Source organism: Rhinopithecus roxellana, chromosome 8 (assembly GCF_007565055.1).
Source record: "Rhinopithecus roxellana isolate Shanxi Qingling chromosome 8, ASM756505v1, whole genome shotgun sequence".
Taxonomy (NCBI): domain Eukaryota; kingdom Metazoa; phylum Chordata; class Mammalia; order Primates; family Cercopithecidae; genus Rhinopithecus; species Rhinopithecus roxellana.
In genome coordinates, this window is record NC_044556.1 from 36,978,148 (window position 1) to 36,996,723 (window position 18,576).

An 18,576-nucleotide genomic window follows, 5' to 3' on the forward strand; every position below is an offset into this window, starting at 1 on the left:
GGTCCTCCTATTTTCTCTTTCTCCGTTTTCCATGTTTGTCTTTGTTGGCTCCACTTTCTTTGAGTTTGTCAACTTTAATTCCTAACTTTCCCATTAATTTTAATTCCTGTAACCATATTTTTAATTTCGATGAGCTGTTTTATTCTTTCTTAATAAAATTGCATCTTGTATTTATGGCTGCAATATCTTTTCTGAGGATATATTTTTCTTTTTTGATACAGGGTCTGGTTCTGTCATTCAGGCTGGAGTGCAGTGTCACATAGTTCATTAAAACAGTAACCACCTCCTGAGGCTTGAATTCCTGGACTCAAGCAATCCTCCTCCCTAGCCTCCCAAGTAGCTGATACTACAGGCGCACACCACCATGTCTGGCTAATTTTTGTATGTTTTGTAAAGATTAGGGTCTCATTATGTTGCCCAGCCTAGTCTCAAATTTCTGGGCTCAAGTTATCCTCCCACCTTGGCCTCCCAAAGTGCTGGGATTTACAGACATGAGCCATCACACCCAGCCTGAGGATATATTTCTTAAAAAAAGTTTTCTTCTTACATCATCTGTTTTCTCCATAGTCTTTCACAGATTTGTTTTACTCCTTGTCTTTTACAATGTACAACTGCCTTATCTGGTGATCCTCAACTGTCTATTCGTGTTTAAAAGTGGGGAGCTAAAACACAGTTTAGAAGCTGTGTTGGTTAGGGGGTGGTTTGTTGAGCTTTCTGCTCTGTGTCCTGGCTTGGTCGTTTCATTTGTTGGGAAACTCTCAATTTCAACAACTGTAGTAGGTCTTTTCTCTTAGGCTGGTCAGATACTCCACAACTCTTCCCATTTCCTTCAGAGAGAAGGCCAAGGGTGGGGAATGAAGAGATGGATGACAACACTCCATATGCATTCATTCCCACAGTCCCACAGTCCCTATCTTTAACACAGAAATGTAGCTCTTGCTGGGTGCAGTGGCTCACGCCTGTAATCCCAGCACTCTGGGAGGCCGAGGTGGGCGGATCACCTGAGGTCGGGAGTTTGAGACCAGCCTGACCAACATGGAGCAATCCCACCTCTACTAAAAATACAAAATTAGCTGGGCATAGTGGCACATGCCTGTAATCCCAGCTACTCGGGAGGCTGAGGCAGGAGAATTGCTTGAATCCGGGAGGTGGAGGTTGTGGTGAGCCGAGATCAGATTACTGAACTCTAGCCTGGGCAACAAGAGCAAATCTCCGTTTCCAAAAAAAAAAAAAAAAAAAAAGAAATGTGGCTCTCAATTGTCTTAAGGTACCTTCAAAAGTACTGACCATTTATCAATATCATAGATCAAAAAGTTCTAGGTTTATTTTGTATTATAATGAACATCCTTTTATATTTTTCAAAATTGAAAAATAATGTTTAGATTTTTCAATTTATATTTATCAGTTATTGAGATAAACACCTCGATAATTTTTTTTTTTTTTTTTTTGAGATGGAGTCTCACTCTGTCACCAAGCTGGAGTGCAGTGGTGCAATCTCGGCTCATTGCAACCTCTGCCACCTAGTGCAGCGATTCGCCTGCCTCAGCCTCCCGAGTAGCTTGGACTACAGGCGCGTGCCACCACGCCCAGGTAATTTTTGTATTTTTAGTAGAGATGAGGTTTCACCATGTTGGCCAGGCTGGTCTGGAACTTCTGACCTTGTGATCCGCCCACCTCAGCCTCCCAAAGTGCTGGGATCACAGGTGTGAGCCACTGACATTTCAATAATTTTAAGTCAGTCTTTACACATTAAGACTACCTTGCTTCATTTGAGACAGGGTCTTGCTCTGTCACCCAGGCTGGCGTGCAGTGTCACAATCATATCTTATGGTGGCTTTGAACTCCTGGACACAAGTGATCCTCCTGCCTCAGCTTCTCAAAGCACTGGGATTACAGACGTGAGCCACCACACCTAGCAAGACTACCTTTTGATATGTTGCAAATATTTTTTCTGAATTGGGCAGGAATCTTTTATACAATTTAATTTCCTGACAAGTAGAGAAGTAAGAACATTAACTCTGGAGCTGGACTATTGGGTTCAAAACCTGACTGACATTTTCTATAAAAAAGCTGACATTTTCAGCTATAAAACCTTGGCAAGTTATGTTATTTAACTGGGGTCTGTTACATATCCACATATGAGAAAAACAGTAACCGCCTCCTGAGGTTTTTGTGAGAACCAAATAATTTTTATTCATATACATCTAGTTCACCTATCTAAGGTGTTCAGAACAGTGTTCAGCACATATTAAGCTTAATGTAACTGTTACCTATGATGATGATGATGATGACTCTGTACAGTCACTGTATTTCTGAAGTCTTGTTTGGTAATCAAGAATGTGTTTCGAACTATCTCTTTATTAGACAAAGTCATAAACCAAAAATTTCCAACTTCCTGTACATGTTGAAGGCTTTAAATAAGGATCCTTGGATACAAAATATGGTCCTCATGGCTGAAAATTAATTCTATGACACAATATTATTCTAAAGTCATAACTTACTTTGAAAGCCTAAAGATTTTCTTTTATGGTTACAAAAATACCACCAAGCTAGACATTTTAATTCTGTTGAGATATACAAACAGAATTACTACAGCAGGCCACACATTCTATGATTTCTAAACATTTAAACATCAATGGTTTTGTGAAGATGCTGTTGTCCTTCACAGCTCATTAAAAGTTCAGATGCCTTTTGTGAAAGGCCACCTTTTCTTCTACCTGCTAAACTGTCTGTTCAGAAGTCTTGCCGGATGTTTTCTTTGTTTGCCTCTCCATGTTGCTGCTTAATTTGATAGATTTCATTTTCTAGCTGAACAATAGTCCGTTCAATCTCATAATTCTTACTGACCAGGGATACCCAACTAGAATGGGGGGAAAAAAGAAAAAAATTACTCAATGTAAAATTTCTCTTAGAAGATTTTATTTTAAATGTATACACATGTTCACCCAGAGCTGTAACACTAACCTTCACATTTTTTTTTTTTTTTTTTTGAGAGAGTCTCGCTCTTGCTGCTCAGACTGGAGTACAATGGCACAACCTTGGCTCACTGCAACCTCTGCCTCCCGGGTTCACGCGATTCTCCTGCCTCAGCCTCCCGAGCAGCTGGATTACAGGCACATGCCACCACGGCTGGCTAATGTTTTTGTATTTTTAGTAGAGATGGGGTTTTCACCACGTTGGCCAGGCTGGTCTCAAACTCCTGACCTCAGGTGATCCACGCACCTCGGCCTCCCAGTGTGCTGGGATTCCAGGCGTGGGCCACTGTGCCTGGCCTAAACTTCACTTTCAACTTTCCATTAAAAAAAAAAATCAAGGCACAATTGTGGAAAAGTAGGTAAAGGGTACATGGAATCTGTATTATTATTTTTTTTTCAGAGATACGGTCTTGCTGTGTTGCCTAGGCTGGAATGCAGTGGTGTGATCACAGCTCACTGCAGCCTGGAACTCCTGAGCTCAAGCAATCCTCCCACCTTAGCCTCCCAAGGAGCTAAGACTACAGGTGCATGCCATCATGCCTGGGTTCATTTAAAAACATTTTCTTTGTAGAGACAGGGTCTTATTATGTTGCCCAGGCTCATCTTGAACTCCTGGCTTCAAGCAATCCTCCTACCTTGGCCTACCAAGGCACTAGGATTACAATGTGAGTCACCACACCTGGCTCTCTGTATTATTCCTTACAAACACATGTGAATCTACAATTATCTTAAAAGTGCAATTAATAAAAAAGTAAATCAGAAACAGATGAGAGAACTTGTAAACCAGAAGAAATAGGAAAGAGTGATGAAGACAGTATCTAATCAACAAAAAGGAAAGAGGCAATAGTTTATTAAATTGAGGAAAAAACATGAAAGGGTACCAAAGAGACTGATAACACACACATGGAGATGGTAGAACAAGGAGAATAACTTGAGTAATGAAGGGACAAAGGGAATGGGAAAGCAAAAAAGAAGAGAGAAATGACACAAATATTCAAGATTATATTGTATAAAGGTATATATGTGTATGTAAAAGAACATTTTTTTAAATGCACAAACCTGAGGTACAAACAAATTATCAAGTATGAAATCTCCCTCCCTACAATATTTTATAAAATTAATTTTTTTCTTTTTTTGTTAAGACTAGGTCTCACTCTGTTGCCCAGGCTGGAGTGCATTGATGCGATTATGGCTCACTGCAGCTTCAACCTCCCAGGCTAAGCAATCCTCCTGCCTCAGCCTCCACAGTAGCTGGGACTACAGGCATGTGCCACTGTAGCTGGCTATTTTTTTTTTCCATTTAAAAGGAGAATAAAGGTAGAATTCTATTCAAGGCCAAAAATACTAGACTAAAAACAGGGTATTCTAAGATCAGAATCCTTTAGCAATGGTTCAGTTCAATTCTCGTTTATAGTTCTCTTTAACACCTTATAGAAAGGCAAAGACAGTGAAGGGTGAATTCAGAAAAGAGCATTTTCTTTGACACCTATGGCATCCCATTTGAATGCTCTTTGAATCATATTATTGAATCGACCTTAGACTGGGCTAAACAATTTAAAAGATGATGGAATTATAGATACTCACTTTGACTCCATTTCTCTCAATTTAGATCCAGCTGTGAGCTGCATGTTCTTCCTCTGCCAGTTTAAATCTTGAATATGTTTTCTGTAAAAAATTATACAATCTAATGACATTTCAATGTAAGACCAAAAATCAACAGAAAACTCTATAACACAAGAGAATATCTTAATCCCATGAGAACAATATTATGTACAGTTATAGGCTAACTGTAGAAATTACCTTTCTTCTAATTATTTTTTGATTATAAGTTTCATAAAACACGCTCATTGTGAGAAATCACACACACACACACACACACACACACACACGAGCACACACAGATTACAAGTCTCAAGTCCCTCTTCCCATGCATGTCTCCTTTTTCCTGATAACTCCTGTTGAGTTTTTGCTGGGTATCCTTCCAGGCTTTCCTATATGTGTGTGTAGAAATTGGTTTTAAAAATCAGATTATATGTGTTATTCTCCAACTTTTTCCCCCTCTAAAAGTGTCTTTCCATGTTTGCAGACTTGCAAGCTGCAAGTGGCAGAGATGTTTTCAGACCTCAGGCCTATTACTCGTCTACTTAGGTAGGGCAAACCCAATGCCAGATGTTGAACAAAGAGAGTGGATCAATTGTTTACTTTCACCTGGCTGCAGTCTCATTGCTTTCTTTTTCCTCCTATTTTCTATTTATTAAAGGTTCACTTAAAGTTCATTCTGTAATAGGAAAAAACAATTTACCTTAACTTCTGAAGTTCTTTCTGTGCGTGTTCAATCATATGAACTAGATTTCTGAAGGAAAAGAGGAAAATCAGATTAAATACATTAAAATAGTACCAATTAATCAAGCTTTTCTGCTAAAAAGCGTATTTATGGAGCTCTGTGCCAAGAACTATGTTGGACACTCCATAATCAAGGACTATCACCCATGCTGGAATGCAGTGGTGTGATCATGGCTCACTGCAGCCTTCACCTCCCAAGATCAAGTAATCCTCCTGCCTCAGCCTCCCGAGGAGCTGCAATCCTCCCACCTTGGCCTCCCAAACTGCTGGGATTACCATGCCCTGCCTGATACTTTCAGTACTTAGGTTGCTTTTCTTATGAGACAGTCTCATTCTGTTGCCCAGGCTGGAGTGAAGTGGTGTGATCTCAGCTCACTGCAGCCTCTGCCTCCTGGTTCAAGCAATTCTCCCGCCTCAGCGTCCCAAGTAGCTGGGATTACAGGCATGCACTGCCATGCCTTGCTAATTTTTGTATTTTTTTTTTTTTTTTTTTTTTTTAGCAGAGATGGGGTTTCACTACATTGGCCAGGCTGGTCTTGAACTCCTGACCTCAAGCAATCCATCCACCTCAGTCTCCCAAAGTGCTGGGATTACAGGCGTGAGCCACTGCACCCGGCTTTTTTTTTTTTTTTTTGGACAGAGTCTTGCTCTACTGTTGCCCAAGCTGGAGTGTAGTTGCACAATCATGGCAACCTCAACCTCCTGGGCTCAATCGATCCTCCCACTTCAGGCCTTCAAAGTAGTTTGGATTACAGGCATAAGCCACCATGGCCGGCTAATTTTTGTTATTTTTTTTTGTAGAGACAGGGTTTCACCATGTTGTCCAGGCTGGTCTTGAACTCCTGGGCTCAAGGAGTCTCCCCACCTTGGCCTTCAAAGTGTTGGAATTACATGTGTGAGACATCACACACAGCCTTTTGTCACTTCTTAAAACTGTCATGACTTCTTGTCACAGAGAAGATGGAATATATCTGAGTATATCCACTTATTATTTCTCAACCCCCTTTTATCTCTGTATTTCTTCATATACATTTATCCTGTCATTCTCTCCTCCTGTCCACTGCTAACTAGAGAGAGGTGAGAAAAAGAAAACTGTTGTAGATTTGAGATATCAGTCCATATTTGCATGTAACCTATGCACAGCAAAATAAAAAATAGATACCAGTCCAGGTCAGCTGTAACTAGCACGGGGAAAAGTTCAAGAATACAGAGTACCATATAATTATTTCAGAGAAGTAATAAAAGAGATTTTAATCTCTTTTTTAAGTTTAAATAACAGCTTTATTGAGATATAATTCCACATCATATCAATTTCCTCTTAAGGCAGTGGATCAATCACCTATAGGGTCCATTTTAACCACATCTGGCCCTAATGTGTTCTTGCTCTAAATCTAATATTGTTTCCTGGCTTTCGTGACTCAAATTTTCTGCTGCTCACCTGAGTTATTCTCCTATCTCTACTGACTGGTTTCCCTGCATTAGTTGCAATTCTCTCAAGATTCAGTCTTTAAACAGCTGTGCCTCTCTAGGCTTTCCCTCAGGTCAACCCTCTTTCCTTGACTTCGACGATCACTCCATGCTGAGGACTATTGATTTTAGTGCTCTATTCCAGACTCTGCCCACCAACAAGGGAGCTTTCCTTTGAATTGGCTCGCCCTGAAAGATTAGTTTGTCTTCTCCCTTCTCCCACCCTTCCTCTTAAACATACTTTGATAAAATATAGTACACCTTCTCTGGAGAAGTGTCCACTGAATTTGGAGGAGACAAAATATGCTCAGGGGAATGTTAAGCACTATAGAGCACTTTGTGATTAAATGGAAAACAAGTGATGTGCACAATAATTCTGTGTAGAGTTACTCAGAAGAGGGAGACAATACTAGAAGCAGAATTTCAATCAGGGAAGAAGACAAGTAAGCGAACTAGAGCTGGGCCCTAAACAAGCTGAATTTGGGTAGAACAGGTAAAGTCAAGGGCAAGTAAAGGCCCAGAGGCAGGATTTATGATAATCACCAGAGAAAGGACTAGTTTGGGTTGAGTTAAAAGTCTACAGTTGAGGGAGTAAGGAAAAGGCCTTGAATACCACGTTAAAAAGCCTGGCCCAGTCGGGTGCTCACACCTATAATCCCAGCACTTTGAGAGGCTGATGCTGGAGGATCACTCGAGGCCAGGAACTTGAGACCAGCCTGGTCAACATGGTGAAACCCTGTCTACAAAAAATACAAAATTCAGCCAGACGTGGTGGCGTGTATCTATAATCCCACCTACTCTGGAGGCTGAGGCAGACGAGTTGCTTGAACCCGGGAGGGTTGCAGTGAGCTGAGATTGTGGCACTGCATTCTAGCTTGGGCGACCGAGCAAGACTCTCTCCCGACCCCCGCCTTCACCTCCAAAGAAAAAGAAAAAAAGCTTGGCCCTTACCTTGCAGGTAATAGGGAATTATTAAAGGTTTTCAGGTAAGTTGACAGCAGTGTTCTTTTCAATGTCATATTTTTTCCTCTGCATCTATGCACTCCATTCCTGGAATGTTTTCCTTGTTTTCTTCTAAACATCCCAATTTCACCCTTCTTCAACAACCCTCAACTTAATGCCCCATCTTTTGTTTTTTTCAAACAGACTACAGGTGTGTACCACCATACCTGGCTATTTTTTATTGTTTTCTGTAGAGACAGGGCTTCACTACGTTGCCCAGGCTGGTCTCAAACTCTTGGCCTCAAGTGATCCTCCTGTCTCAGCCTCCCAAAGCATTAGGATTACAGGTGTGAAACAGCACACCTGGCAATGCCCTATCTCTTAATGCTTAGCTTACAGACCATAGCACACAATGTAACACTTGCCCCCATACTGCCAAAAATGGACTACTGGTTACTTGGCATAAAACTTATTGTCTCTTCCATTAGATAAAGCTTCTTGAGAAGAATCACAGTTTTCCATTTTGTGAAACAGATTTATGGATGTCACTTAAATTTCTTAATCACCCTGATCCCGTTCTTTCTTTTTCCCCCTCCTTGCAATATATAGATATATAAAAGAAAGTTGTTGGCTTTGTAGAGTTTCCCAAATTCTGGATTTTGTCCACTGGCGTTATGTGGCTACAAATACTTAATGCACAATTCTGAAGATTTGAGAAACAGTATTATCATTTCATGGTTTTGCTTTATTTTATACAGCTATGTTTCGGGAAACACACTCTAACAAAAGTTGTACACACTGTTATGAAGTTCAGTGGCCTTTTTCTCTTAAATTGTAAATACACAATCAGGAAATCTCAAGGCACAAAGGGGCCATGCAGATAATCTAACCACTGAATTTTGCAAGCAAGGAATCTGAATTCTAGATAGACAATAAATACTAAAGCTATAGCTAGTTACATGGAACAGAAACAGGAGGTCAGTGGCTTGTTTTGACAACAAATACTTGCTCAAATTTATCTGTAATCTCAAAATTACTACTTGTAGTGTTTTGCAGTCATTCATGGACACGCGCACAGCAGTGAAAAATCTGGGCTGCTGAGCATGCACATTCGCAGCTGAGGATGAACAAGGAGGTGCTTTGCCTCCTTGTTTCAGTTCTTATACAGTAATAAGCAGAGGATGAAGTTCAAGTTCTAAGTCTGGGATCCATTAGTGGGGTCGTTTCAAGAAAGTTACTTTACATTTCTCAACTTTGTTTTCTCTTTTATAAAATAAAGACAGAAGTCTACCAGGATGTTTATTCTAGGATTTAAGATTATCTGTGTGAGAGATATGTATGTGTGCACATGAATATGTATATATTCCCCCTAGGAGAAACGGTACAGTATTTGCTAATTCAGTGTCCACAGGACTTAAGAACATAATGCGTGACTAATGAGAATCAACTGTTTAAGCAAACTTGATAACATTCTATCAAGTGGTGCTCTGCAAACGGGACCTCAGAACTCGTTTTCTTACAATATTATACATTAAATGTGGTAGTTTGGTTTAGGTCCTGTTAATACTCTTGAACTTTGGGGTGGGTTTCAAAATAGTGGCCTTTCATATGGGTCGCAGTTCTAGAACATAATCCCAAGACAAAGTCTAGCTATATTATTTTTATCACACTTCCCCTATCCACACTTTGTGGAGGGTTTTTTGTTTTTTGAGACGGAGTCTCGCTCTGACACCCTGGCTGGAGTGTACTGGCACAATCTCAGCTCACTGCAACCTCTGCCTCCCGGGTTCAAGCAGTTCTCCTGCCCCAAACTCCTGAGGAGCTGTGACTACAGAAGCGCCACCATGGCTGGCTAATCTTTTTTTTTTTTTTTTTTAGTAGAGATGCGGTTTTACCATGTTGGCCAGGCTGGTCTCAAACTCCTGACCTCAGGTGATCCACCCGCCTCGGCCTCCTGAAGTGCTGGGATTATAAATGTAATCCACTGCACCCGGCTTTTTTTTTTTTTTTTTTTTTTTTGAGACAGAGTCTCACTCTGTCGCCTAGGCTGGAGCGCAGTGGCACAATCTTGGCTCACTGCAACCTCTGCCTCCCAGGCTCAAGCAATTCTCATGCCTCAGCCTCCAGAGTAGCTGGGATTACAGGCACGCGTTACCATGCCCAGCTAATTTTGTGTGTGTGTGTGTGTGTGTGTGTTTTTGTAGAAAGGGGGTTTCACCATGTTGGCCAGGCTGGTCTCGAACTCCTGACCTCAAGCAATCCACCAGCCTCTGCCTCCCAAAGGGTTGGGATTACTGGCGTGAGCCACCGCACCCAGCACCTCCCATACTTTTTGTTTTTTTTTTGAGACGGAGTCGCGCTCTGTCACCCAGGCTGGAGTGCAGTGGCCAGATCTCAGCTCACTGCAAGCTCCGCCTCCCGGGTTCACGCCATTCTCCTGCCTCAGCTTCACGGGTAGCTGGGACTACAGGCGCCCGCCACCTCACCCGGCTAGTTTTTTGTATTTTTTAGTAGAGATGGGGTTTCACCATGTTAGCCAGGATGGTCTCGATCTCCTGACCTCGTGATCTGCCCGTCTCGGCCTCCCAAAGTGCTGGGATTACAGGCTTGAGCCACCACGCCTGGCCCCTCCCATACTTTTAAAAAGTACTAAAACTTTGGGAGAGATGGAAAGAAAAGGAAAAAAAAAGGTTCTTACTCATTGTATACTTTCCAGGCATTACATCCATGCTGTGACATTAGTTCCAGATTCTCGATTCTAACAGCTTGATGCTCTAACTGGGCCATAGAATTGTTTACACATTCTTGCCATGCAGTAATGTCATTTTTTTGACCAGAGGAAGGGGCGGGAAGCTCATATCTGAAATTAAACAACAAAATAAAATAAAACCATCTGTACTGTCAAGCCTTTACATCTCTTCCCAACAGAATGTCCCATGAGTCTCCATATAGTATAAAAACTACAGAAGACCGAGGATATAAACCTTGCAATAATAAGAAACCGATACAGCCTAACAATCAATTTACAAATATGATTTAGCACTATGATGTTCACTTCAATGTGAACTGGTTAAATAAGCAACATTACATTCACATAAAAGATTGTTATATTAGCTATTAAATGATGTCACTGAAGAACATTTAATAATATTAAGATGTCAATAATATATTAAGGGGAAAAAGTAGTAGACAAAAACCTTTGCTACCATTTTTGTAAAATACTCACACCCACCCATCCACTAACATACCCATTCCCTGGTAGAGAAAAAAATAAGTGGTATGACTCCTTCTATTCCCTCTTCATACTACCCAGTCAGTCCTTCAACACTGCCTCTCTAGATATCTATAGATGTATATCTACAGATATCTATAGATATATATTTATATCTACATCTCCATATCTATCTATAGATCTCTGTATCTGTATCTATATCCATAGATATATCTTTATCTATCTATATCTGTATCTACAGATATCTCTCTCTATATAGTTTTTTTTCAAGACTGGGTCTCCCTCTGTTCCCCACGCTGGAGTGCAGTGGTACAATCTCGGCTTGCTGCAACCTTCATCTCCTGGAGGATGTCATGTGATCTCCCTACCTTAGCTTTCCAAGTAGCTGGGTCTGTGGGTGCGTGCCACCACACCCAGGAACGTTGTTTATTATTATTATTATTTTATTTTATTTTTTTTGGTAGAGATGGGGTTTTGCCACGCTGTCCAGGCTGATCTCAGAACTCCTGGATTCAAGCAATCCGCCAGCCTCGGCCTCCCAAAGTGCTGGAATTACAGGTGTGAGCCACCACGCCCGGCCAACACTGCCAATATTAGCCAGCAAATACATTCTTCACAAATCTCAGCTCATTACTGAGTTACTACAAACTAAATTTTAATTTCCATTTTAATATTCTTACCGTTTCATACTGAGCAATTCAATTGGTTGTCGAGCAGCCAGTCTTTCAAATTCATTTCTCATTATGTCAGTCTGATGTGTAAATCAGAAAAAGATTTCTAAGATCATGTTGACAATTGAAATTAACAATCACCAAAGAGTAGATTTAAGCTACACTACCTATTATAATGAATCATTTACCTTTCCCCAATTCTTCTCTGAGTTAAATGCTCTCTAGAATAACACACACACACACTCACTTCACATTCAGCTTAGGCAGGAAAAGTGGCATGTATTAAGGAGCCCACAGAGAAAAGGATTAATCCTAAACTAGCGGTTCTCAATTCCAGAAGCATGTCACCATCAGTTGGACAGTGCTAAGGTTTGAATGTTTGTCCCCTCTGAAACTCATATGGAAACTTAATCCCCAATGTAATAGTATTAAGAGGTGGGGTCTTTAAGAGGTGATCGGGTTATGAAGGCTCAATCCATTCATGGATTAATGAGTTATCACCAGAGTGGGTATGTTATAAAAGCCAGTTTGTCTTTCTCTTGTGTGCCCCTATGTGCCACGTAATGCTCTGTGCTGCTTCAGGACTGTACACCAAGTACACATCAGCAAGAACGCCCTCACCAGATGCAGCCTGTGAACCTTACTTACACTTTCCAGCCTCCAGAAATCTAAGAAATTTTTTTTTTTCCACGATGAAGTCTCACTCTTATCCCCCAGGCTGGAGTGCAATGGCGTAATCTTGGCCCATTGCAACCTCTGCCTCCCAGGTTCAAGTGATTCTCTTGCCTCAACCTCCCGAGTAGCTGGGATTACAGGCACCTGCCACCACACCTGGCTAATTTTTGTAGAGACAGGGTTTCACCAGGCTGGTCTTGAACTCCTGACCTCAGGTGATCTGCCCGCCTCAGTCTCCCAAAGGGTCTTTTCTTTATATTCACTATCTTCTCTAGCAATTTTACTGTTTGCAAGTAAATGTAGTATGGTTATTCCTCTTTAGGGATGTTTTGGCCAATATCTTATCCCATTTCCATTCTGCACATTTCCTACCCTGAGTATAAAGAACTGCTTAAAATATTCGTTTGTAGTAATACTTCAGCTATTCCATGTAATTTTAATTTTCTGAGGGCTTCAACTATCTTAACAATTAGACTAGAGAATAAGTATCAAAGGCCTTACAGAAGCCTGCATTAATGTTTAAAAGTTTTGTATTAGGCCGGGCGCGGTGGCTCACGCCTGTAATCCCAGCACTTTGGGAGGCCGAGGTGGGTGGATCACGAGGTCAAGAGATTGAGACCATCCTGGCCAAGATGGTGAAACCTCGTATCTACCAAAAATACAAAAATTAGCTGGGCATGATGGCACGCGCCTGTAATTCCAGCTACTCGGGAGGCTGAGGCAGGAGAATTGCTTGAACCTGGGAAGCGGAGGTTGCAGTGATCCAAGATTGTGCCACTGCACTCCAGCCTGGCAAAAGAGTGAGACTCCATCTAAAAAAAAAAAAAAATTTGTATTAAGCATTTCTTTCTGGAGAAAGCATTTTGCAGGGGCTACTGCTAAATTACACACAATCTTAAGAAAATGTAGTTATCTAGTTTCCTCCAAAAAAACCAAGGCATTTTAGCTAGAAAATTCTGCAGTGACAGACAAGGAGTAACAGTTAATAATTAAACAAGAGGCAGTATAAAAATGCGGTATAAGTAGTCTTGAGCCATATAGCACAGGAGGAACCCTTAACTAACTCACATGCTCAGTAAGTGATAGATCTGGAATTTTAGCTCAACTCTCTCCAAAGACTAAGCCAGTGTTCGTGGAGCTAAGTCATGGGCGGCAGGGTCGGTGGGGGAAATCCCTGCTCATGGACTCATCTCAGCTTTGAGAGGCCTTCCTCAACCACCCAACCTAGAGTCACCCAGTCACTTTATCACTATCATTCTCTGTGCAGCATTTATCAACAATTTTTCTGATCTATTTGTTGTCCATCTCAACACTCTAGATTGTAAGGTTCATCAGTATGGACCCTGCCGATACTGTTCTCCAATACCCAGCAAGGAACAGACCTTCGTAAATAGTTGTTAAGTGAATTAATGAAAGAGTAATTTCAGAGGCAGTTTGAAGAATGGTTAAGGTCTTAGTCAATGAGCCTTTCTAAGCTGCAGTTTTCCCAGCTAAAAAATGGGGATAGCGAACAGTTATATAGTTTATAGAGCTGTTTTGTGCACCAAGAAAGACAGTGAGCCCAGTATACATTACCCACTATTACTAAGAAAAGATGCCAGGTGTGGTGGCTCACACCTGTAATCCCAGCACTTTGGGAGGTCGAGGCAGGTGAATCACTTGAAGTCAGGAGTTCGAGACCAGCCTGGCCACAATGGTGAAACCCTGTCTCTACTAAAAATACAAAAATTAGTTGGGCATGGTAGTGCATGCCTGTAATCCCAGCTACTTGGGAGGCTGGGGGAGGAGAATCGCTTGAACCCAGGAGGCAGAGGTTGCAGCAAGCCGAGGAGTTGCATGCACTCCAGCCTGGGCGACAGAGCAAGACTCTGTCTCAAAAAAAAAAAGGATTAAATAATCTGCAAACTAATTATAGGAGAATCATTTGAACCCAGGAGTTTGCTAATTAAATAATCAGTAAACTAGGCCGGGCACGGTGGCTCAAGCCTGTAATCTCAGCACTTTGGGAGGCCGAGACGGGCGGATCACGAGGTCAGGAGATCGAGACCATCCTGGCTAACACAGTGAAACCCCGTCTCTACTAAAAGCTACAAAAAACTAGCCGGGCGAGGTGGCAGGCGCCTGTAGTCCCAGCTACCCGGGAGGCTGAGGCAGGAGAATGGCATGAACCCGGGAGGCGGAGCTTGCAGTGAGCTGAGATCCGGCCACAGCACTCCTGCCTGGGTGACACAGACAGACTCCGTCTCAAAAAAAAAAAAAAAAATCAGTAAACTAATTACAAAGGTATTTAAGAGAAAAGGAAAATAACTGGCAAAAGTATTATAAAAAGTCTGTGATTGAATGCAGTTATTTGAAAACGTCAGAAATCAGTCCAATAAAGAAGCATTACTGTACTTAGTTCTCTCTCTTTCTTTTTTTTAAATGAGATGGAGTCTCGCTTTGTCGCCCAGGCTGGAGAGCAGTGGCGCCATCTCGGCTCACTGCAAGCTGTCTCCCGGGTTCAGGCCATTCTTCTGTCTCAGCCTCCTGAGTAGCTGGGACTACAGGCACCCGCCACCATGCCCAGTTAATTTTTTGTATTTTTAGTAGAGACAGGGTTTCACCCTGTCAGCCAGGATGGTCTCGATCTCCTGACCTCGTGATCCACCCGCCTCAGCCTCCCAAAGTGCTGGGATTACAGGTGTGAGCCACTGTACTTAGTTCTTAATGTGGTTAACATCTACACCTAGGTAACAATATTTAGAAAAAGCATAGGAAAACACGTTCATAGGAACATATGTGTTCTACTTATAACTTAGCCAAGGCTAAGGGTGAGTGGTGGCTCACCCTGTATCCCAATACTTTGGGAGGATGAGGTAGGCGGATCACTTGAGGCCAGGAGTTCAAGACCAGCCTGGCCAACATGGTGAAACCCCGTCTCAGGCCGGGCGCGGTGGCTCAAGCCTGTAATCCCAGCACTTTGGGAGGCCGAGGCGGGCGGATCACGAGGTCAGGAGATCGAGACCATCCTGGCTAACATGGTGAAACCCCGTCTCTACTAAAAAAATACAAAAAACTAGCCGGGCGAGGTGGCGGGCGCCTGTAGTCCCAGCTACTCGGGAGGCTGAGGCAGGAGAATGGCGTGAACCCGGGAGGCGGAGCTTGCAGTGAGCTGAGATCCGGCCACTGCACTCCAGCCTGGGCGACAGAGCGAGACTCCGTCTCAAAAAAAAAAAAAAAAAAAAAAAAAAAGAAACCCCGTCTCTACTGAAAATACAAAAAATACAAAAATTAGCCAGGCATGGTGGCAGGCACCTGTAATCCTAGCTGCTCAGGAGGCTGAGGCAGGAGAATCACTTGAGCCCGGAAGGTGGAGGTTGCAGTGAGCAGAAATGGCACCACTGCACTCCAGCCTGGGTGACACAGTAAGACTCCGTCTCAAACAAAAAACAACAAACTTAACTAACAATTTTTTCATGTTACTTTAATGCAAATAATATCTTTTTTTTTTTTCCTCTGAGACAGGATCTCAGTCTGTCGCCAGGCTGGAGCGCAATGGCATTATCATGGCTCACTGTAGCAGCCTTGAACTCCCAGGCTCAAGTGATCCTTCCACCTCAGCCTCCTGAGTGGCTGGGACTACAGGTGCATGCCATTGTGCTTGGCTAATTTTTTAATTTTTCTTTTGTAGAGAAAGGGTCTCACTATGTTCCACAGGCTGGTCTCAAGTGATCCTCACACCTCAGCCTCCTAAAGTGCTGGGATTACAGGTGTGAGCCACCACACCCAGCTAAATACTGCCTTTTAATAATACAGTCCTTTCATAAATAAACGATTAGGTATAATGGGGAAAAACTTCCAAGCTGTACATATTGAAATACTTGAATCCAATAATCTAGAAATATCTTACATTTCACTTAGCTAATTAGACCCTAACTAGAATCTTGGCTGTACTTCGAGGTTATACATTTAAAATAGTATCATACTCACTGTGTGGAGTAGAACAGCATCTGACTCCCTAGGCAAGCATGGGCACTCCTTTCTCTAATCCTCTTGTCCTTATATGTACCTCCACTATAGGTCCTTTACATATTATTACACATTTATACATACTATTGTAAACTTTGTTTTATGTATCTAGCTCCTCACTGTATTGTATTTTTCTGTATTCAGAAACCCTATCTTTTTTGGGAGAGGATGCTTGTCTTAAACAAAGAAAAGAAAAATTAAAAGAAAACAAAATACTATTTTTTAAAAACCCACATATTTTTATCTCTATGATTTCAGAATCTAGAATGGCACCTAGCACTTGGAAAATATTCGTATCAGTGAAAGTTCTTGCCTACATTAATCAGAAATGTGTTAATAAAAACATCGGACAGATTATAGAAAAAAGGAGAAGGCTGAGAAAAGAGTGGTACACGCTTGGATATGGTTTGTCCTTTCAGTCATACCACAAACGTTTGGTAAATAACTAGACTTCAATATCCCACTCTCCAGTGGTTCTAAACAGCTTAGGTAATTAGGCTTACACATATTAAAGAACTCTAGATCACTTGCTGTAAAGTGACTCTTGGCAGAAGAGGGTCCCTTTGAGAATTTACGCATGGCTCCTATCTCAAAGAATTGTAGCCACAAATGTTTGCATTAAGTGAGTCGTGGAGTCCCAGAAAGTCTTCCTATGGATCTTAGAATAAGAACCTCGGAGAAGGCTTATCTAGCTGTTTTCAACAGACTGATACCTATGCAGGCAATGGTTAAAACTGGAATTTAAAAATCACTTTAACGTAGCTGAAGCTCTCAATCCAAAATAAAGGTTCTCAGGAATCCTCGTTCACACCTGAGCTCAAGACATACTTACTTCAAAGGCAGAATAATCCGGGGCTGTTAGGTAGCTCAGGTAGTTCTTAGTAGGTCGGTATCTGCGAGTTTCCTCCTCCACCAGCGCTGCAGCCTTAGAAAGAGAATTGGGGCCAGGGTAGAAGCGGCAAATTGTAACATGTTTCTTTCGGTACCGAGCCAGCGAACAGTGAGTCAGCTACAAAGACACCCCGCACTCACCGCTTCCCGCACACCAGGGGCTTCATAACCTTGATCAAAATACGGCAGCGCATCCACCACAACCTCACCAGCCACCAAACCCGTGCCCGCCATTCTGAGGACCTCAGGTTTCCCTGCGTTTTCTGCGTCTGCGTAAACTGAGTTCTAGTTAGATACGCAGGCGCCTGACACTGATGTAATCACGTTCCCGGCATATTGACGTTAGCGCATGCTCAGTTGCTAATTTTGAAGGCGGGTCCGCCCGGTATCTAGAAATTGCCGGGCTGGTGTGTTTTGGGCGGACGAGACGTCACGTCTTGGCTTCACTGCGTCAGCGGAAGGCCTCAATTTCCTGTCTTCTGCTTACTGTATTTTTTTTTGCCAGCGAATGGTGGCGGTTTGAAGTTGGGGCTTTTCATTTCCTCCAAAACAATGATATCTGGAACAGGAGCCCCTTAACACTTTTGGAGGGAACTGGCTGCAGGATTTGACGGGGAGAGAGAACTGGTTTCCCACCTCTGCTTACTCCCACCTTCTCCCCTTAATCTTCTCTTCCTCTGTGCCGGACTTCTTTCCTTTTTTGTTATGGACACCCGGTCTTGTTCTGCTGCCCAGGTTGGAGTGCAGTGGCGCGATCATAGTTCACTGCAGCCTCAACTCCCCCGGGCCCAAGCGATCCTTCCACCTCAGCTCCTGAGCCGCTGGGCCTAGAGGTGCACACCACCACGCCTGGCTAATTTTTAATTTTTTTTTTTTTCCGAGACGGAGTCTCACTCTGTCGCCCAGGCTGGAGTGCAGTGGCGCGATCTCGGCTCACTGCAAGCTCCGCCTCCTGCGTTCACGCCATTCTCCTGCCTCAGCCTCCTAGTAGCTGGGACTACAAGGCGTCCGCCACCATGCCCGGCTAATTTTTTGTGTTTTTGCATTTTCAGCGTGTTAGCCAGGATGATCTCGATCTCCTGACCTCGTGATCCTCCTGCCTCGGCCTTCCAAAGTGCTGGGATTACAGGTGTAAGCCACAGCGCCCGGCCATTTTAAATTTTTTTTGTAGAGTTGGAGCCTTCCTATGTTGCCAAGGCTGGCCTCAAGCTGTCCTCTCGCCTAGGCCTCCCAAAATGTGGGGAATACAGGCGTGAGCCACTGCACCCCGGGTCGTTCCTCTTTTACTTCCTTGCTGTACCCCGACTATCCTTCCCCCTTGGCACCCTGAAAACCTTTGCATTGGATAAGTACAATTCTTAAAGAGGCTCTA

At 42.7% G+C, this 18,576-nt stretch overlaps 1 protein-coding gene across 2 annotated transcripts; it reads right to left on the reverse strand.

Annotated features, from left to right (window-relative positions):
* Positions 1-2,167: 2,167 nt before the first annotated feature.
* BCAS2 (BCAS2 pre-mRNA processing factor) lies at positions 2,168-17,491 on the reverse strand. Of its 2 annotated transcripts, none has more exons than XM_010371970.2 (7): positions 17,346-17,491; positions 17,146-17,238; positions 11,640-11,710; positions 10,426-10,587; positions 5,278-5,328; positions 4,560-4,640; positions 2,168-2,860 (listed from the first exon to the last, which is right to left on the reverse strand). In XM_010371970.2, the coding sequence occupies exons 1-7, from the start codon at positions 17,436-17,438 to the stop codon at positions 2,734-2,736; spliced, it is 678 nt and encodes a 225-aa protein (XP_010370272.1). In that variant the 5' UTR covers positions 17,439-17,491; the 3' UTR covers positions 2,168-2,733. The 2 variants fall into 2 exon arrangements, with proteins under 2 accessions (XP_010370272.1, XP_010370273.1); XM_010371971.2 differs by lacking the exon at positions 2,168-2,860 and adding an exon at positions 3,537-3,905.
* Between the last annotated feature and the right edge of the window lie 1,085 nt (positions 17,492-18,576).

Excerpts from the sequence above, each read along its gene's own strand:
- BCAS2 (XM_010371970.2), bottom strand. The coding sequence starts at position 17,438 with ATGGCGGGCACGGGTTTGGTGGCTGGTGAGGTTGTGGTGGATGCGCTG. Across the intron at positions 10,588-11,639 it reads GAATTGCTCAGTATGAAACG|ATATGAGCTTCCCGCCCCTT; the intron begins GTAAGAATATTA and ends GTTTAATTTCAG. Across the intron at positions 5,329-10,425 it reads GCCTGGAAAGTATACAATGA|AAATCTAGTTCATATGATTG; the intron begins GTAAGAACCTTT and ends CTTTTCCTTCAG.